The sequence below is a fragment of the Bombina bombina genome, chromosome 12 (genome assembly GCF_027579735.1).
Source record: "Bombina bombina isolate aBomBom1 chromosome 12, aBomBom1.pri, whole genome shotgun sequence".
Lineage (NCBI taxonomy): Eukaryota > Metazoa > Chordata > Amphibia > Anura > Bombinatoridae > Bombina > Bombina bombina.
The window spans coordinates 16,481,507-16,498,830 of NC_069510.1; the positions used below are offsets into that span (position 1 = coordinate 16,481,507).

The 17,324-nt window shown below is 38.0% G+C and overlaps 1 protein-coding gene across 1 annotated transcript in view; it reads right to left on the reverse strand.

Moving 5' to 3' along the window:
* The window catches only part of STKLD1 (serine/threonine kinase like domain containing 1), an 84,255-nt gene that overhangs the window by 27,555 nt on the left and 39,376 nt on the right, over positions 1 to 17,324 (reverse strand). The window contains exons 7-12 of the mRNA XM_053695960.1: positions 13,423 to 13,535; positions 9,008 to 9,120; positions 6,770 to 6,924; positions 3,497 to 3,627; positions 1,986 to 2,069; positions 638 to 754 (exon numbers count right to left, since the gene is read on the reverse strand). Coding sequence (XP_053551935.1) covers positions 638 to 754; positions 1,986 to 2,069; positions 3,497 to 3,627; positions 6,770 to 6,924; positions 9,008 to 9,120; positions 13,423 to 13,535 — 713 coding nt within the window. The remainder of the gene's footprint in view (positions 1 to 637; positions 755 to 1,985; positions 2,070 to 3,496; positions 3,628 to 6,769; positions 6,925 to 9,007; positions 9,121 to 13,422; positions 13,536 to 17,324) is intronic.

Genomic DNA, 17,324 nt, shown 5'->3' on the forward strand with positions numbered 1-17,324 from the left:
GGAATGAAGCCAGATATAAAGAGAGACTACCGTAGACCATGAAGAATAAAGCCAGGTATAAAGAGAGACTACAGTAGACAATGAGGAATGAAGCCAGATATAAAGAGAGACCACCGTTGACCATGAAGAATAAAGCCAGGTATAAAGAGAGACTACAGTAGACCATGAAGAATGAAGCCAGGTATAAATAGAGACTACAGTAGACCATGAAGGGTGAAGCCAGCTATAAGGAGAGACTACAGTAGACAATGAAAGATAAAGCCAGGTATAAAGAGAGACTACAGTGGACAATGAAAGATAAAGCCAGGTATAAAGAGAGACTACAGTAGACAATGAAGGATGAAGCCAGGTATAAAGAGAGACTACAGTAGACAATGAAGGATGAAGCCAGGTATAAAGAGAGACTACAGTAGACAATGAAGGATGAAGCCAGATATAAAGAGAGACTACAGTAGACAATGAAGGATGAAGCCAGGTATAAAGAGAGACTACAGTAGACAATGAAGGATGAAGCCAGGTATAAAGCGAGACTACAGTAGACTGTTAAAGGATGGAGCCACACGAGAAGAGAGACTATAATAGTGAGTCCTGCTGATACACCTGATCTAGGCCAGGTGATATGACATTTATTTCTCACCATGGGACACAAAATATTGGATAAGTTTGCCGCCTTCCAGTTGTATATCCAGAGAATCACTGTGTAATTTCATAGCCTGAACCACAAGTTGTGTTATTTGGTCCATATCCAATAAACCTATAAAACAAGCATAATCCATTGCTTATGTCCTCCTCACCCATACCTTTTTAAATGTTCAAACAAGAATGAGCAAAGAAAACTGATTACAACATGAAGTGAAACTAAAGAAAATTAGATACATTAGGGCCTATTTAATGTGCCTTTGGGCACAAACGAGCAGTCATAATTTACTATCTTTGCACTGAATTCCTGATATTAAGTGACCATGGATTCCATAGCTCAGTTTGGTGTAGAAGTCTGGCTGTTTTCTAAATAGGTCAGAGTTTTGTTATTTATCTATTTGTTTTAGATGTTGCATTGTAACAACTATTTGTTAGACCCAACAAATGGTCTTAGTATGAGCTATACACACAACCATCTTGGATAAGGGAAACATACCATTGATGGTTTAAACACCAGCTTAGATTTATAGATGCTCGTGAGGCTGCTGAGGAGCTTAGTTGTAAAAACGAGATTACGTATAAAATTAATTGAGCGTCACTTCACCTACATATTCCACAGATTAGTTAGTGGGAATTAACATCTGTAGTTGTGTGAGACGTCTCGCCGGATAGAGCTAAAGGTGTCTCAGCGGGGTTTGCCATGGGTGTTCTTGAGACAATTTTTTCTTCGCTTATATTTAGGCCCAGAATAAGGAATTCACAAAGAATCTATTTCCGTGTGAACTATCTCTTCTCTTAGTTGCGTCTAGCTATTTCAAAGCTGACAGTGTTTTCTCATTTATTTTTATTGAACTGTTTTCGTTTTTTCTATCCTATATGTTAGAGTTGACTGTTCATAGAGGGAGTTTTTTTTAAATTTGATTAGTTCAGGAATATTTTGAAGGCATATGTGATGCTTGGATCCTTCACAGCAGAACTTATTCTATGCACCGGTAGGTGAGCAGTCCATTGATTATAAAAGAGTGTGACTTGCAAAATATAGGAGGTATAGAGGGCCAGGTACAAATCTTTATGAATTACACAATTGTGAAGCTGGGATTTTGTAGCAAGTTTTTTTTTCTGTGATTAGTTTCATGTAATAGTTTTTATTAAATCTAGGTAATGGTTTATCCAACATGGCCACTGAATGATTTGTGCATTTTCAGAGCATTTAGCAAATATAACTGTTTCATCTGCAATGGGGATGAATCTATTGCTGAAGGGTAGACGGGCACCCACAATACTGCACAAACCACTCCCACAAGGGCACGTTAGTAAACCTCGGCCTGTGACACACCGCAACTTACCATCTTGTTGCGCAATATGCTTAGACAAGTGCTGTATTGCTGATATTTGCGCATCTTCAAAATCAGCATATTTCTTCATAAATTCTAATGAGAAACAGAAAAATATGAAGATTTAATTTAAAAGAAGTTTAATGTATGTTTAGTAATAAAAATAACCCTTTTAAAAGGACGTAATTTTTTATATATATATATGCATATAGTATATATCATTAATTAAAGGACCATTAAATACAGTAGCATTGCATAATCAACAAATGTATTATAAAAAGCTAACACAATAACACTTAGGACTAGATTACGAGTGGAGCCCTAATTATCGCTCGACTTTGGATATTTGCGTGCAACGGATACCGTGCGTATCACAAGTTGAAAGTAAAAAGTTTTGCTCCTAACTCAATGCACGCAAAAAGCCGAACTTTGACGAACAATGCACGCGATCATGTTAACATATTTCCCCATAGACTTCAATGTAGCACAAAAAGTGGGCGGAAAAACATCCTACTCACGCGCAAACACAACTGCATTTTCTCAAGTGCGCTAACCTGACATGAAATATGAATATCTATTTAGAAATAGAAAGAACATATTCCCATATGGAATGTGAAATATTTATAGTAAATACATGGTTAAACACATTAAAAGTGACTATTGCATGAATATGTTTTTACATGCTGTCATCTACTACTTAACTGCAAATGGCTCCAATGCACCTATTTGTATGTCTATATATGTGTACATATGTATTTATGTGTTTATCTGTGTTTTACAGTATATTTACTGTACATATTTAACATTTATATGCTCTTCACATAAAAAGTTTTTATTATGAAATATATATTTCTATATATATCTGAGACTGTTTATGTAACATACATTACTATACCTATATATCTATAGGAATAAATATGCAGGTATAGGTATATACACACATATATAGAACTATAAATTTAAGAATAAAAAATACATTATCCGGTCCTTAGCAGGTCTGAAAATAAGGTAAATACAACCTCAGATGAACAACAACACATGACATAGTACACCGTGTCATGATTTATTTAACAAAAATAAAGCCAAAATGGAGAAGCCATAGATATATGGTCAATTAGGAATAGATTATAAATGAGATCCTGTGCTGATCAAGCCATCAGAATCCTGCATAATGCTCTGGTCTTCTTGGGGACAGTGAAAAAACACATTTATTATAGTTAACAACATACAGGAAAAGGTGTTAAAAGCAAGTTAGATGATAGAAGTAAATAATGAAAGTTGAGTTTATTGTCCCTTTAAACGGCTAAACAAATCAGTTTAAATGAGAAAAAAAGTCAGAAAGAAAGAGTCAGAAAAAAATGAAACAATATAGTTACAGTAACTAAAAGAAAGAGCAGATGTCTGAGCATATATATATATATATATATATATATATACCATATAAATATGTACGCTGTACATTATGTGCTTATGTTCATGCTATTAGTATTTGTGCAAATTCTAAGGCCCCCTCATACTCTTACCTATCGTATTGTGTACTCCCCCTTCATTCAGCTCATCAACTGCTCCACAGGGTAATGATTTTTTCAGGCCAAGCAGCGGAGATCCAATCAGTAATAAGCATCTCTTGACATAAGGCGTATTTATCAATTCACTGAGTAGGACACAGACAGAATTATGGGGTGACTGATTAATCTAAACTAATGGTGTATTTAATATAAATGACAATAATCTCAAAAGTAAAATCCTGAGTAAAAGAAATAAGAACAGTTTATAAAACAATGTATTGCACTATCATTATTTTCCTTTTAATTTAGCTCTGCAAATTGTGCTTTTTCTACTCCTTCATGCAGGCAGGAGTGCATCCTGCATACTGAGTATGCTCCAGTTTGTCTGACACTGCTACATGTAAAACAGTGATTGCTTAGAGCAGTGCACAAGCTCTTTTATGTCTGGCCCTTAATTGTACATAGCAAAGGAGGTAAACATTACACATGTGCATTTTTTGTTTTGTGTGCACAACGAACGCCGAATATGACTGTTCTTTAACTCTGGTTTACTTCTTCTGAAAGTGCAACAGATCTTTGTGAGTTGCACGAATCTTTGTGAGTTGCATGGATCTTTGTGGGTGGCACGGATCTTTGTGAGTTGCACAGATCTTTGCAGGTTGCACGGATCTTTGTGAGTTGCACGGATCTTTGTGGGTTGCACGGATCTATGTGAGTTGCACAAATCTTTGTGGGTTGCACAGATCTTTGTGGGTCGCACGGATCTTTGTGGGTCGCACAGGTCTTTGTAGGTTGCACAGATCTTTGTGAGTTACACGGATCTTTGTAGGTTGCACAGATCTATGTGAGTTGCACAGATCTTTGTGGGTTACACGGATCTTTCTGGGTTGCACGGATCTTTGTGGGTTGCACAGATCTTTGTAGGTTGCACGGATCTTTGTGGATTGTACGGATCTATGTGAGTTGCACGGATCTTTGTGGGTTGCACAGATCTTTGTAGGTTGCACGGATCTTTGTGAATTGCACGGATCTTTGTGAATTGCACAGATCTTTGTGAGTTGCACGGATCTTTGTGAGTTGCACGGATCTTTGTGAGTTGCAGGGATCTTTGTGGGTTGTACGGATCTTTGTGGGTTGCACATATCTTTGTGGGTTGCACAGATCTTTGTGAGTTGCACGGATCTTTGTGAGTTGCACGGATCTTTGTGAGTTGCACGGATCTTTGTGAGTTGCACGGATCTTTGTGAGTTGAACATATATTTGTGGGTTGCACAGATCTTTTGTAGGTTGTACGGATCTTTGTGGGTTGCACAGATCTTTGTGGGTTGCACAGATCTATGTGAGTTGCACAGATCTTTGTGGGTTACACGGATCTTTGTGGGTCGCACAGGTCTTTGTAGGTTGCACGGATCTTTGTGAGTTGCACGGATCTTTGTAGGTTGCACGGATCTTTGTGGGTTGCACAGATCTATGTGAGTTGCACAGATCTTTGTGGGTTACACAGATCTTTGTGGGTTACACAGATCTTTGTGGGTTGCACAGATCTTTGTGGGTTGCACAGATCTTTGTGGGTTGCACAGATCTTTGTGTGTTGCACAGATCTTTGTGGGTTGCACGGATCTTTGTGGGTTGTACGGATCTATGTGAGTTGCACAGATCTTTGTGGGTTGCACAGATCTTTGTAGGTTGCACGGATCTTTGTGAGTTGCACAGATCTTTGTGGGTTGCACGGATCTTTGTGAGTTGCACAGATCTTTGTGGGTTGCACGGATCTTTGTGAGTTGCACGGATCTTTGTGAGTTGCAGAGATCTTTGTGAGTTGCACGGATCTTTGTGAGTTGCACGGATCTTTGTGAGTTGAACATATATTTGTGGGTTGCACAGATCTTTTGTAGGTTGTACGGATCTTTGTGAGTTGCACGGATCTTTGTGAGTGGCACGGATCTTTGTGAGTGGCACGGATCTTTGTAAGTGGCACTGATCTTTGTGGGTTGCACGAATCTTTGTGAGTGGCACAGATCTTTGTGACTTGCACGGATCATTGCACAGATCTTTGTGAGTTGAACAGATCTTTTGTAGGTTGTACGAATCTTTGTGAGTTGCATGGATCTTTGTGAGTTGAACAGATCTTTTGTAGGTTGTACGAATCTTTGTGAGTTGCACGGATCTTTGTGAGTTGCACGGATCTTTGTGAGTTGCATGGATCTTTGTGAGTTGCATGGATCTTTGTGAGTTGCATGGATCTTTGTGAGTTGCATGGATCTTTGTGAGTTGCACAGATTTTTGTGAGTGGCACAAATCTTTGTGAGTTGCACGGATCTTTGTGAGTTGCACGGATCTTTGTGAGTTGCACGGATCTTTGTTAGTTGCATGGATCTTTGTGAGTTGCACAAATCTTTGTGAGTTGCACGGATCTTTGTGAGTTGCACGGATCTTTGTTAGTTGCACAGATCTTTGTGAGTTGCACAAATCTTTGTGAGTTGCACAGATCTTTGTGAGTTGCACAAATCTTTGTGAGTTGCACAAAAAGAGCCGAATGCCACTGCCCTTAGCCATATTTGGCATTTGTTGTGAACACAAGACAATAAATGTACATGTTTAGTAAATATATTCAAGAGGGTAGACTTAGAGTTGTAAACCAATAAACATCTGGAGCACTACATGGTAGGAAATAGTGCTACCATCTAGTATTCTTGCAAATGGATAACATTCTTGCAAAACTGCTGCCATATAGTGCTCCAGACACGCGCACACTTCTGAGCTTACCTCCCTGCTTTCGTAACAAAAGATACCAAGAGAAGAAATAAAAATTGATACTAGAAGTAAATTAGAAAGTTATTTAAAATGACATGCTCTATCTGAATCATGTCCCTTTAAGCCTTAATTCGACCTTAATTAATTTATTTTTATAGCACTTTATATAGACGATATTTATCTATCTGCTGCACAAAAATGCTTTGGGTAAACAATTTAACCAGCGACTTGCAATACCAGACCCAGCCTTATAGATTGCACAGGGCTGAGTACAAAAACAAAAATGTGCGACACAATTAATATCACTTGATCTGACCCTTATTGTTAAAGATCCCTTTAAATATCCCAGGAAATAGAGATGTTTGTCTCACTGGAAAATTCCTTTCATCACTAATAAACCTAGACTGATTATAAACAGTTTTCCATATCTAGATAAAAGGAATGCGCCATCTGATCACAAACACAATATAAGAGTAAGGTTTAGATGGATGGATCCATTGCAACATGCAAAGTCAATTAGACACCTGTACTCACTATACTGAAGCTCTGTCTTCTGGGTTTATTTGTAGCATACACAGGAGAGCTTGGGACAGGTCTGCAGAGTAACCAACGCCAAGTGATGTCACAACTCTTTCTAGGTGTGGGCGATCTTCCCTGATCAGCTGCAGTAGGACAGCTAGTTCTGCGTCCTGCAAGGAAATACGGTGCACAGGCTGGTGGGTCAAATCAAATAGATGGTGCGCTCACGGAGGGGTCTAACGCTGCAAACTGAACTGTGAGTGACTCATACAAGTAACTTTGTATGAATAAAGTATTGAACTTTTTAACTAAACTAAAAGTTTCTGTAGACAGGTTTGTAGGATAAATAAGTGTCGTCAGAGCTTGTATATATGTATAGCCCAGCATGCACAGCTGATTGTGGATCAGTGTTTAGCTAAGTACCCCGGGCGCAGAGGTTGCAGGTGGGAATCTCATCTACTGCTGCCTGTTACTTGATGTATTTATGTAACCCACCCTTATACCTTTCTTCCCTCTCTCCTTGCCCTACATAGAGCTATGGGCCTTTAAATATGGCACAAACCTGTTAAATCAAGTTTAGCTGGCATCTTTGAGGTATTGGGATGTTACTGTAATGAATGGGATGTATTGCACCCTCTAGCACACCTAGAACCGTTACTGTGTACAAATACAAACACTGCTCTAGAACCCTTAACCAACAAAGCTGCAAGGAGCCTCATATTCGATAGCCCATTTTTTTCCACGTGACCTTTGTTCTTCTGTATTGTCCATCTTCCCGACTGCTATTCAGTACTGAGTAAAGCCGCCCCTCAGACCATGTGACCAGGAGCAGCTGCACCCAGAGACTTGTAGCAGTACAGGGATGATAAAGGGCACTGCATTTAATCATTTGTTCGAATGCTTATCATAGAGTAGCGTCTGATTTGTTTTTTTTATTTGACTAAAATGATGTCAAGTTAAAGACGTTTAACTGAAACTAATACTGCAGTGCTGGTTTTGTTCTTCTGACATTGGTTTATTAAGAATGAAAAACTGAAGTACGCTTGAAATGCCTTGATTTAGATAAAAAGGGAAAACTGTTGACTATAATATCCTTGCTAATGAGAGATGAAGAGAAACCGAGGACACAGGTCCTGATGAAAACTCGCCGGCAAGGAGAGACGACATCACACAAAATCATTTTTTTTTTTTTTAGTGTTATATTAAAATGTATGTGTCTTTCTTTTCTATACATAACTTTATATAGCTAGATAAACAGCTCCAAGGCTAACAGTGCCTATTAAAGGAACCTCGCCGTACTGACGAGATGTGTTTGATCATCTGGATAGAGCGGAGAACTTTAGATCATCTGGACAAAGCGGAGAACTTTAGATCATCTGGACAAAGCGTGGAACTTTAGATTATGTGGACAAAGCGCAGAACTTTAGATCATCTGGACACAGCGGAGAACTTTAGATCATCTGGACAAAGCGGAGAACTTTAGATCATCTGGACAAAGCGTGGAACTTTAGATCATCTGGACAAAGCGTGGAACTTTAGATCATCTGGACAAAGCGGAGAACTTTAGATCATCTGGACAAAGCAGAGAACTTTAGATCATTGGGCTACAGACGGAGGGGAAAGGCAGAAATGTAAATAATATAGGACCTGGTAGAAGATGATACTTATGTCAACCTACCAAAGCACAATTGATAACCCGCATATACTTGGCTTCCTGCCCACCTCTTTAGCAGGTGAAAATGTTCTGGGATAGTGCTACAGCTTCCGCATGGTAAGATAAAGACTAAGGGACTAAAGGTCTAAAGCTCTCTGCTTAATGATCTAAGAAGTCTCGTCATTATTGCATGTAGACCTGAGCAGTCAGCATCCATTTTTTAAAATAAATGCTGAATATGGCTATGGGTGGTGGCGTTCGGCTATAGATTTATTTGTCTAATAATGAAACACACAAAGATATGTGCAAATCCAGTACTAATAAATCCGGCTCGGAAAAGAGACGAATGCTTCTACCCGTGGCCATAGCTGAAATTTGTTTATATAAATAAATGCTAAATGCACAGGTCTAATTGTGAGGTCCCTAAGCAGCGTTAGGGATGTGGATGAGAGAATCCTATATTACATTACAAGTTCTAAAAAAAAATCTAAATTTTTTAGCGTGAATTTCTCTCCATGCAGCAGGTTTTTGATCATCGGTATGTTATTGTTTGTCAGACACTGTAGGCGAATTAGTGGGGGGCAGGTAGCAGAACTTACAGTATGTGATGAGCAGGTCATCATGTCCAGCAATATGCACCCTAGAGACCAGACATCCGATTTAATGCTGTAAAAACAGCGCAGTGATTCTGGCGCCATCCATAATGTGCATCCTGCGAGCAAACAAGCCAGAATAAAACACTTATTACAGAAAGGGAGTTGTCAAAACAGTTACCTACTACCAGGGCAGCCGATACAGAGAGGCTATTATGGCAGGATATGTCCTAAAGAAACACAGAAAAATACCCTAATCCGCCAGCCCCAGTGGCAATAAATGTATATTAAGTGGGCTCATCAATAACTGAGATGTGATCACAGATGGAAAGAAGCAAAATAAAATGTCGCCCTCTTTAGAATCAGAAACTTTTTTTTTTAAGATCAAAGGGACAGTCTACTCCAGAATTCCTATTGTTTAAAAAGATAGATAATCCCTTTATTACCCATTCCCCAGTTTTGCATAACAAACACTGTTCTATTAATATACTTTTTACCTCTGTGATTACCTTGTATCTAAGTCTCTGCAGACTGCCCCCTTATCTCAGTTATATTAATACACTTTTTACCTCTGTGATTACCCTGTATCTAAGCCTCTGCAGACTGACCCCTTATCTCAGTTATATTAATACACTTTTTACCTCTGTGATTACCCTGTATCTAAGCCTCTGCAGACTGCTCCTTATCTCAGTTATATTAATATACTTTTTACCTCTGTGATTACCTTGTATCTAACCCTCTGCAGACTGCCCCCTTATCTCAGTTATATTAATATACTTTTTACCTCTGTGATTACCTTGTATCTAAGCCTCTGCAGACTGCTCCTTATCTCAGTTATATTAATATACTTTTTACCTCTGTGATTACCTTGTATCTAAGCCACTGCAGACTGCTCCTTATCTCAGTTATATTAATATACTTTTTACCTCTGTGATTACCTTGTATCTAAGCCTCTGCAGACTGCTCCTTATCTCAGTTATATTAATATACTTTTTACCTCTGTGATTACCTTGTATCTAAGCCTCTGCAGACTGCTCCTTATCTCAGTTATATTAATATACTTTTTTACCTCTGTGATTACCTTGTATCTAAGCCTCTGCAGACTGCCCTTTATCTCAGTTATATTAATATACTTTTTACCTCTGTGATTACCTTGTATCTAAGCCTCTGCAGACTGCCCCCCTTATCTCAGTTATATTAATATACTTTTTACCTCTGATTACCTTGTATCTAAGCCTCTGCAGACTGCTCCTTATCTCAGTTATATTAATATACTTTTTACCTCTGTGATTACCCTGTATCTAAGCCTCTGCAGACTGCCCCTTATCTCAGTTATATTAATATACTTTTTACCTCTATGATTACCTTGTATCTAAGTCTCTGCAGACTGCTCCTTATCTCAGTTATATTAATATACTTTTTACCTCTGTAATTACCCTGTATCTAAGCTTCCGCTGACTGCCCCTTATCTCAGTTATATTAATATACTTTTTACCTCTGTAATTACCCTGTATCTAAGCTTCCGCTGACTGCCCCTTATCTCAGTTGTTTTGACAGACTTGCATTTTAGCCAGTCAGTGGGAGTGACCGCAATTAGGGATGCACCGAATTTTAGGCCGCAGAAAGTTTCGGCCGAAAATGGCATTTTTGGCTATTTCGGTTTTCGGTTTTTTTGCCTGTTATTTTCGGTAAAATTATTGTGTAGCATGTTTCAAATTTTATGCTAGCCTAGAGCTGCTGTTTAAGTTTATTACTTGACTTACTGTTCTGTATATAATGAGTTTTTTAGGACCCCCAAGGCGTGAAAAAAAGTTCTGCCTCTGGGTCTAGGACTATATTTGGATAATTGGTAAAAAAACCTGTTAAATATGATTATGTTACATAGAACTAAATGAAGAATAATACAGTATATTGATATTTATAATTGTTTTAAGTAGGGATGCACCAAAAATTTGGTTGCAGAAACATTTTGGCCGAAAATGGCATTTTTTGCTTGTTTTTTTTTCCTGGTAAAATTATTGTGTAGCATATTATTGTTTTAAGATTTTTTTGTCCAATTTTAGTGTGTTACTTTAAATAAAAGTGTGGGCTTTTTTTATTGGCTCTAATTATGCAAAAAAAAAAAAAAATTGAAAATAATTTGAAAAAATACATTTTCTGTATCAGTTTCGGTTCTCGGCCAAGTGCATCCCGGATTTTCGGATTCGGTTTCGGTCCAGAATTTCCATTTCGGTGCATCACTAACCGCAATGTTATCTATATGGCACACATGAACTAGCACTGTCTAGCTGTGAAAAACTGTCAAAATGTACTGAGATAAGAGGCGACCTTCAAGGGCCCCTATTTAACAAAGGTCTGTCGGACCTGATCCAACAGTGCCGATCAGGTTCCGACAGACCTCGCTGAATGCGGAGAGCAATATGCTCTCCGTATTCAGCATTGCACCAGCAAGCAGGGGGTGTCAATCAACCCGATCGTATTTGATCATGTTGAATTGCGTTGATGTCTGTCCGCCTGCTCAGAGCAGACGGACAGGTTATGGAGCAGTGGTCTTTAGGCCGCTGCTTCATAACTGGTGTTTCTGGCGAGCCTGCAGGCTCGCCAGAAACACGGGCCCTCAAGCTCCATCCGGAGCTTGATAAATGGGCCCCAAGGACTTAGAAATTAGCATACAAGCCTACCTAGGTTTAGCTTTTAACAAAGAATACCAAGAAAAAAATGCAAATTTGATAATAAGGATCCTATCTATCAAGCTCCGTATGGAGCTTGATGCCCCGTGTTTCTGGCGAGACTGCAGACTCGCCAGAAACAGCAGTTATGAAGCAGCGGTCACAAAGACCGCTGCTCCATAACCTTCCGCTTGCTCTGAGCAGGCGGACAGACTTCGTCGGAAATCAACCCGATCGAGTACGATCAGGTTGATTGACACCCCTCTGCTGCGGCCCATTGGCCGCGAGTCTGCAGTGGGCGGCGTTGCACCAGCAGCTCTTGTGAGCTGCTGGTGCAATGCTGAATACGGCGAGCGTATTGCTCGCCGTATTCAGCGAGGTCTGGCGGACCTGATCCGCACTGTCTGATCAGGTCCGCCAGACTTTCTTAAATAGGGGCCTAAAAGTAAATTGAAAAGTTGTTTAAAATTGCATGCCTTATCTGAATAATGAAAGTTTAATATTGACTAGACTGTCCCTTTAAGCAAAAACCGTTCTATATTTTGCAACACAGAAAACAATGTTGACTACAAAGTTTCCTTAAGAGCTAAACAGATAACCATGTAAGAGAAAGACTGAAAAAAATATTTATAGTAGTTGTCAAATGTAATTTAATTTAAAGGGACATTCCGGTCAAAATTTTAATGCAAATAGATTAATTAAATCTTTGAATAGAAACAAATTTGCAATGAACCTGTATTGGCAAAAAAAGCTTCCAATAAAAGATATCACTGTTTTAGTGCATGTGAAGCATACTTAGATATTCTCAGTGTGCCAGTATTTTAAATACTGCAGCTGCTCCGTGCCACCTTAACCAGTGAGCCCGGTGATCTGCTGAGACACCCTTAGGCAATTGCTTACTTGTCTAATAAGGAAGCTGTCCCTCAGGTCAATTTATAAAACGTTTCATTGCTTTTACACCTTGTAGGTTCACATTAAGCCACCACACATATATTTTATTGTATATGCAGGTATATCAGGGTTATGGGGCCTCACAGATACCTATAATAAACATATTAGGGGCGCTGTATAGTTTCCATAAAGCCATGAGGAATCTAACGTTAACCTAGATTCAAAGCTCTTCACTGAGACAAATCTCTTTATATTCTATGCCATCCAATGGATTCCCTGAATGGGAGTGAATTAGAGAGGTTTAACTGCCTGATGCTTATACTGAACCTAAGCAAGTCACAACCTTCCTTTGTAACTACAACACATTAAGATAATATTAGCTAATATGAAATGTGTTCAATGTTTGTTGCTCAAACTATTAATTTATGTTAAATAATGCAATTATTATGTGCTTTGGATAGCTTAAATAGCATTTATATATAACAGGAAATGTAATATTGCAAAATATTCCACAGTCCCCACCTGACTACTTCATAACACTGCTAGGTATCAATTTATAACTGTTCCTGATTGCTCTCAGCAGACCTAGGTTACAACATGGCTGTAGCCATTGCTTTATTGACACTAAAATGTTACACTTTTTTTTTCAATTTTTAAAAACTAATATAATTTTTAAAAATCCATCTGAACATTATACTCAGGCTAATTATTGCTTTGAATAGATGATTATATCTAGCGTTCCATGAATGCCCATTTAAGCACTTTGTTTTTATCACAGCCCCCTTTGTAAACTTTGCAGTGACATAATTGTACAGTGTGAACATAATATGTTTGTCCCACAAGCAGGTGAGATAACGTCACCTGCATCTAATCTTGTCTTTATTTTCATCTCATCAGTCATCAGCTTCTCTACAGCAAAATCACTCATCAGAAATGTGGCATCTTTTAAAAGGATATTATTGGGCTTGAGGTTCCTTTAAGAAAGCAGAAAAAGAAATTATTAAAAATATGAGCAAAAAAAAGAAAAAGATTAACCTCTTTGTTGCCAGAAAGGACTGCACAATGCTCTCTCTTGCAGCACAAGAGGTTAAAAATGCAAATAAAACCTATTTACAATAAAGTGAATGATAAAAAAATACCCAGTAAGGTCGTACATGGTTGCAGCACCAGGAATAAGGAGTAAAGAGATTTGTGGTTTCATACAGGGGTCAGACTAAATATTCCCATGCTGCAGTATTCATTTTCATGGTGATTTTACCTATATGCTATATGGCTGTATCAGGAAACCAGCGGTCAGAAAAATACAGAGATTTAACATGAAATCTCATCACAGCCAAACTTCTTCACAAAAATAAAAGATGAAAATGAGGCTGCAACAAAGTAGCTTTCTGAGAGCCTCATTTGTTTGCATAGATTCTGAATTTGATCATCAATACAAATTTGTGGAAATTAGTTTATTTTACAGAAGTACAGGAACCTACTTAATATCCTTGATTTTACCTCTCAAACTACAAATACTAAAATATGTACAATCTGATTACTTACAGAAAAAATGTGATGACCTCAGATTTAAAATATTAAATAAATTTCATGGAAAGGGTGAAAGATTTTGAACGCTACAAAGGATACATTTATTAGAATCTGAGACTAATAATTAGTTAAAGGGCCGGTAAATACAGTAGATTTGCATAAACAATAGATGCATGATAAAAAGACAACGCAATAGCACAAAGGATACATTTATTAGAATCTGAGACTAATAATTAGTTAAAGGGCCGGTAAATACAGTAGATTTGCATAAACAATAGATGCATGATAAAAAGACAACGCAATAGCACAAAGGATACATTTATTAGAATCTGAGACTAATTATTAGTTAAAGGGCCGGTAAATACAGTAGATTTGCATAAACAATAGATGCATGATAAAAAGACAACGCAATAGCACAAAGGGTATATTTATTAGAATCTGAGACTAATAATTAGTTAAATGGCCGGTAAATACAGTAGATTTGCATAAACAATAGATGCATGATAAAAAGACAACGCAATAGCACAAAGGATACATTTATTAGAATCTGAGACTAATAATTAGTTAAAGGGCCGGTAAATACAGTAGATTTGCATAAACAATAGATGCATGATAAAAAGACAACGCAATAGCACAAAGGATACATTTATTAGAATCTGAGACTAATTATTAGTTAAAGGGCCGGTAAATACAGTAGATTTGCATAAACAATAGATGCATGATAAAAAGACAATGCAATAGCACAAAGGATACATTTATTAGAATCTGAGACTAATTATTAGTTAAAGGGCCGGTAAATACAGTAGATTTGCATAAACAATAGATGCATGATAAAAAGACAATGCAATAGCACAAAGGATACATTTATTAGAATCTGAGACTAATTATTAGTTAAAGGGCCGGTAAATACAGTAGATTTGCATAAACAATAGATGCATGATAAAAAGACAACGCAATAGCACAAAGGGTATATTTATGAAGCAGCGGATGCTGCTTATTCTGCGCGAGCCTTCTGTCTTGCCGGAAATGTAAGTTAAGAAGCAGCGGTCTTAAGACCGCTGCTCCTTAACTCGTCTGTCACCTCTGAGGTGGCAGACAGCAATCATCTCTATCGGATACAGGGGACGGCATTGCGGCCTTGTACACAGTTGTTTCACTAGAAATGCTGGTGCAATGTTAAATGCAGACAGCATATGCTGTCGGCATTTAGCGATGTCGGGCGGACATGTGATAAATTGGCCCCTTAGTCTAAACTTCAAATTAGTAGTAGTTTGTTTTTGGACAAATTTCAGTTATGTCTCTTTCCACTCCCCCTGTATCATGTGACAGCCATCAGACAATCACAAATGCATATACGCATATTCTGTGATTTCTTGCACATGCTCAGTAGGCGCTAGTGACTCAGAAAGATTAAATATAAAACGATTGTGCGCATTTAGTTAATGGAAGTAAATTGGTAAGTTGTTTAAAATTGCTGCTCTATCTAACTCATAATAGTTTAATTTTGAATTGAGTGTCCCTTTAAGAATCCTATAGTTTTCATTATAGCAGATGTTTTATCAAAACTACCCAGTGTTATGTGTGATCTCCCCTGTGTATGATTTTGTTCTTGTAAACATACACCAGGGCATCGATAGTTTGTGCAAGAAACGTCTGTATTACTTGTGTATGATTTTGTTCTTGTGAACATACACCAGGGCATCGATAGTTTGTGCAAGAAACTTCTGTATTACCTGTGTATGATTTTGTTCTTGTGAATATACACCAGGGCATCGATAGTTTGTGCAAGAAACGTCTGTATTACCTGTGTATGATTTTGTTCTTGTGAATATACACCAGGGCATTGATAGTTTGTGCAAGAAACTTCTGTATTACCTGTGTATGATTTTGTTCTTGTGAACATACACCAGGGCATCGATAGTTTGTGCAAGAAACGTCTGTATTACCTGTGTATGATTTTGTTCTTGTGAATATGCACCAGGGCATCGATAGTTTGCGCAAGAAACTTCTGTATTACCTGTGTATGATTTTGTTCTTGTGAATATACACCAGGGCATCGATAGTTTGTGCAAGAAACTTCTGTATTACCTGTGTATGATTTTGTTCTTGTGAATATGCACCAGGGCATCGATAGTTTGTGCAAGAAACTTCTGTATTACCTGTGTATGATTTTGTTCTTGTGAATATGCACCAGGGCATCGATAGTTTGCGCAAGAAACTTCTGTATTACCTGTGTATGATTTTGTTCTTGTGAATATACACCAGGGCATCGATAGTTTGTGCAAGAAACTTCTGTATTACCTGTGTATGATTTTGTTCTTGTGAATATAGACCAGGGCATCGATAGTTTGCGCAAGAAACTTCTGTATTACCTGTGTATGATTTTGTTCTTGTGAATATACACCAGGGCATCGATAGTTTACGCAAGAAACTTCTGTATTACCTGTGTATGATTTTGTTCTTGTGAATATACACCAGGGCATCGATAGTTTGCGCAAGAAACGTCTGTATTACCTGTGTATGATTTTGTTCTTGTGAATATACACCAGGGCATCGATAGTTTGCGCAAGAAACTTCTGTATTACCTGTGTATGATATTGTTCTTGTTAACATACACCAGGGCATCGATAGTTTGTGCAAGAAACTTCTGTATTACCTGTGTATGATTTTGTTCTTGTGAATATGCACCAGGGCATCGATAGTTTGTGCAAGGAACTTCTGTATTACCTGTGTATGATTTTGTTCTTGTGAATATGCACCAGGGCATCGATAGTTTGTGCAAGAAACTTCTGTATTACCTGTGTATGATTTTGTTCTTGTGAATATGCACCAGGGCATCGATAGTTTGTGCAAGAAACTTCTGTATTACCTGTGTATGATTTTGTTCTTGTGAATATACACCAGGGCATCGATAGTTTGCGCAAGAAACTTCTGTATTACCTGTGTATGATTTTGTTCTTGTGAATATGCACCAGGGCATCGATAGTTTGTGCAAGAAACTTCTGTATTACCTGTGTATGATTTTGTTCTTGTGAATATACACCAGGGCATAGATAGTTTGCGCAAGAAACCTCTGTATTACCTGTGTATGATTTTGTTCTTGTGAATATACACCAGGGCATCGATAGTTTGTGCAAGAAACTTCTGTATTACCTGTGTATGATTTTGTTCTTGTGAATATGCACCAGGGCATCGATAGTTTGCGCAAGAAACTTCTGTATTACCTGTGTATA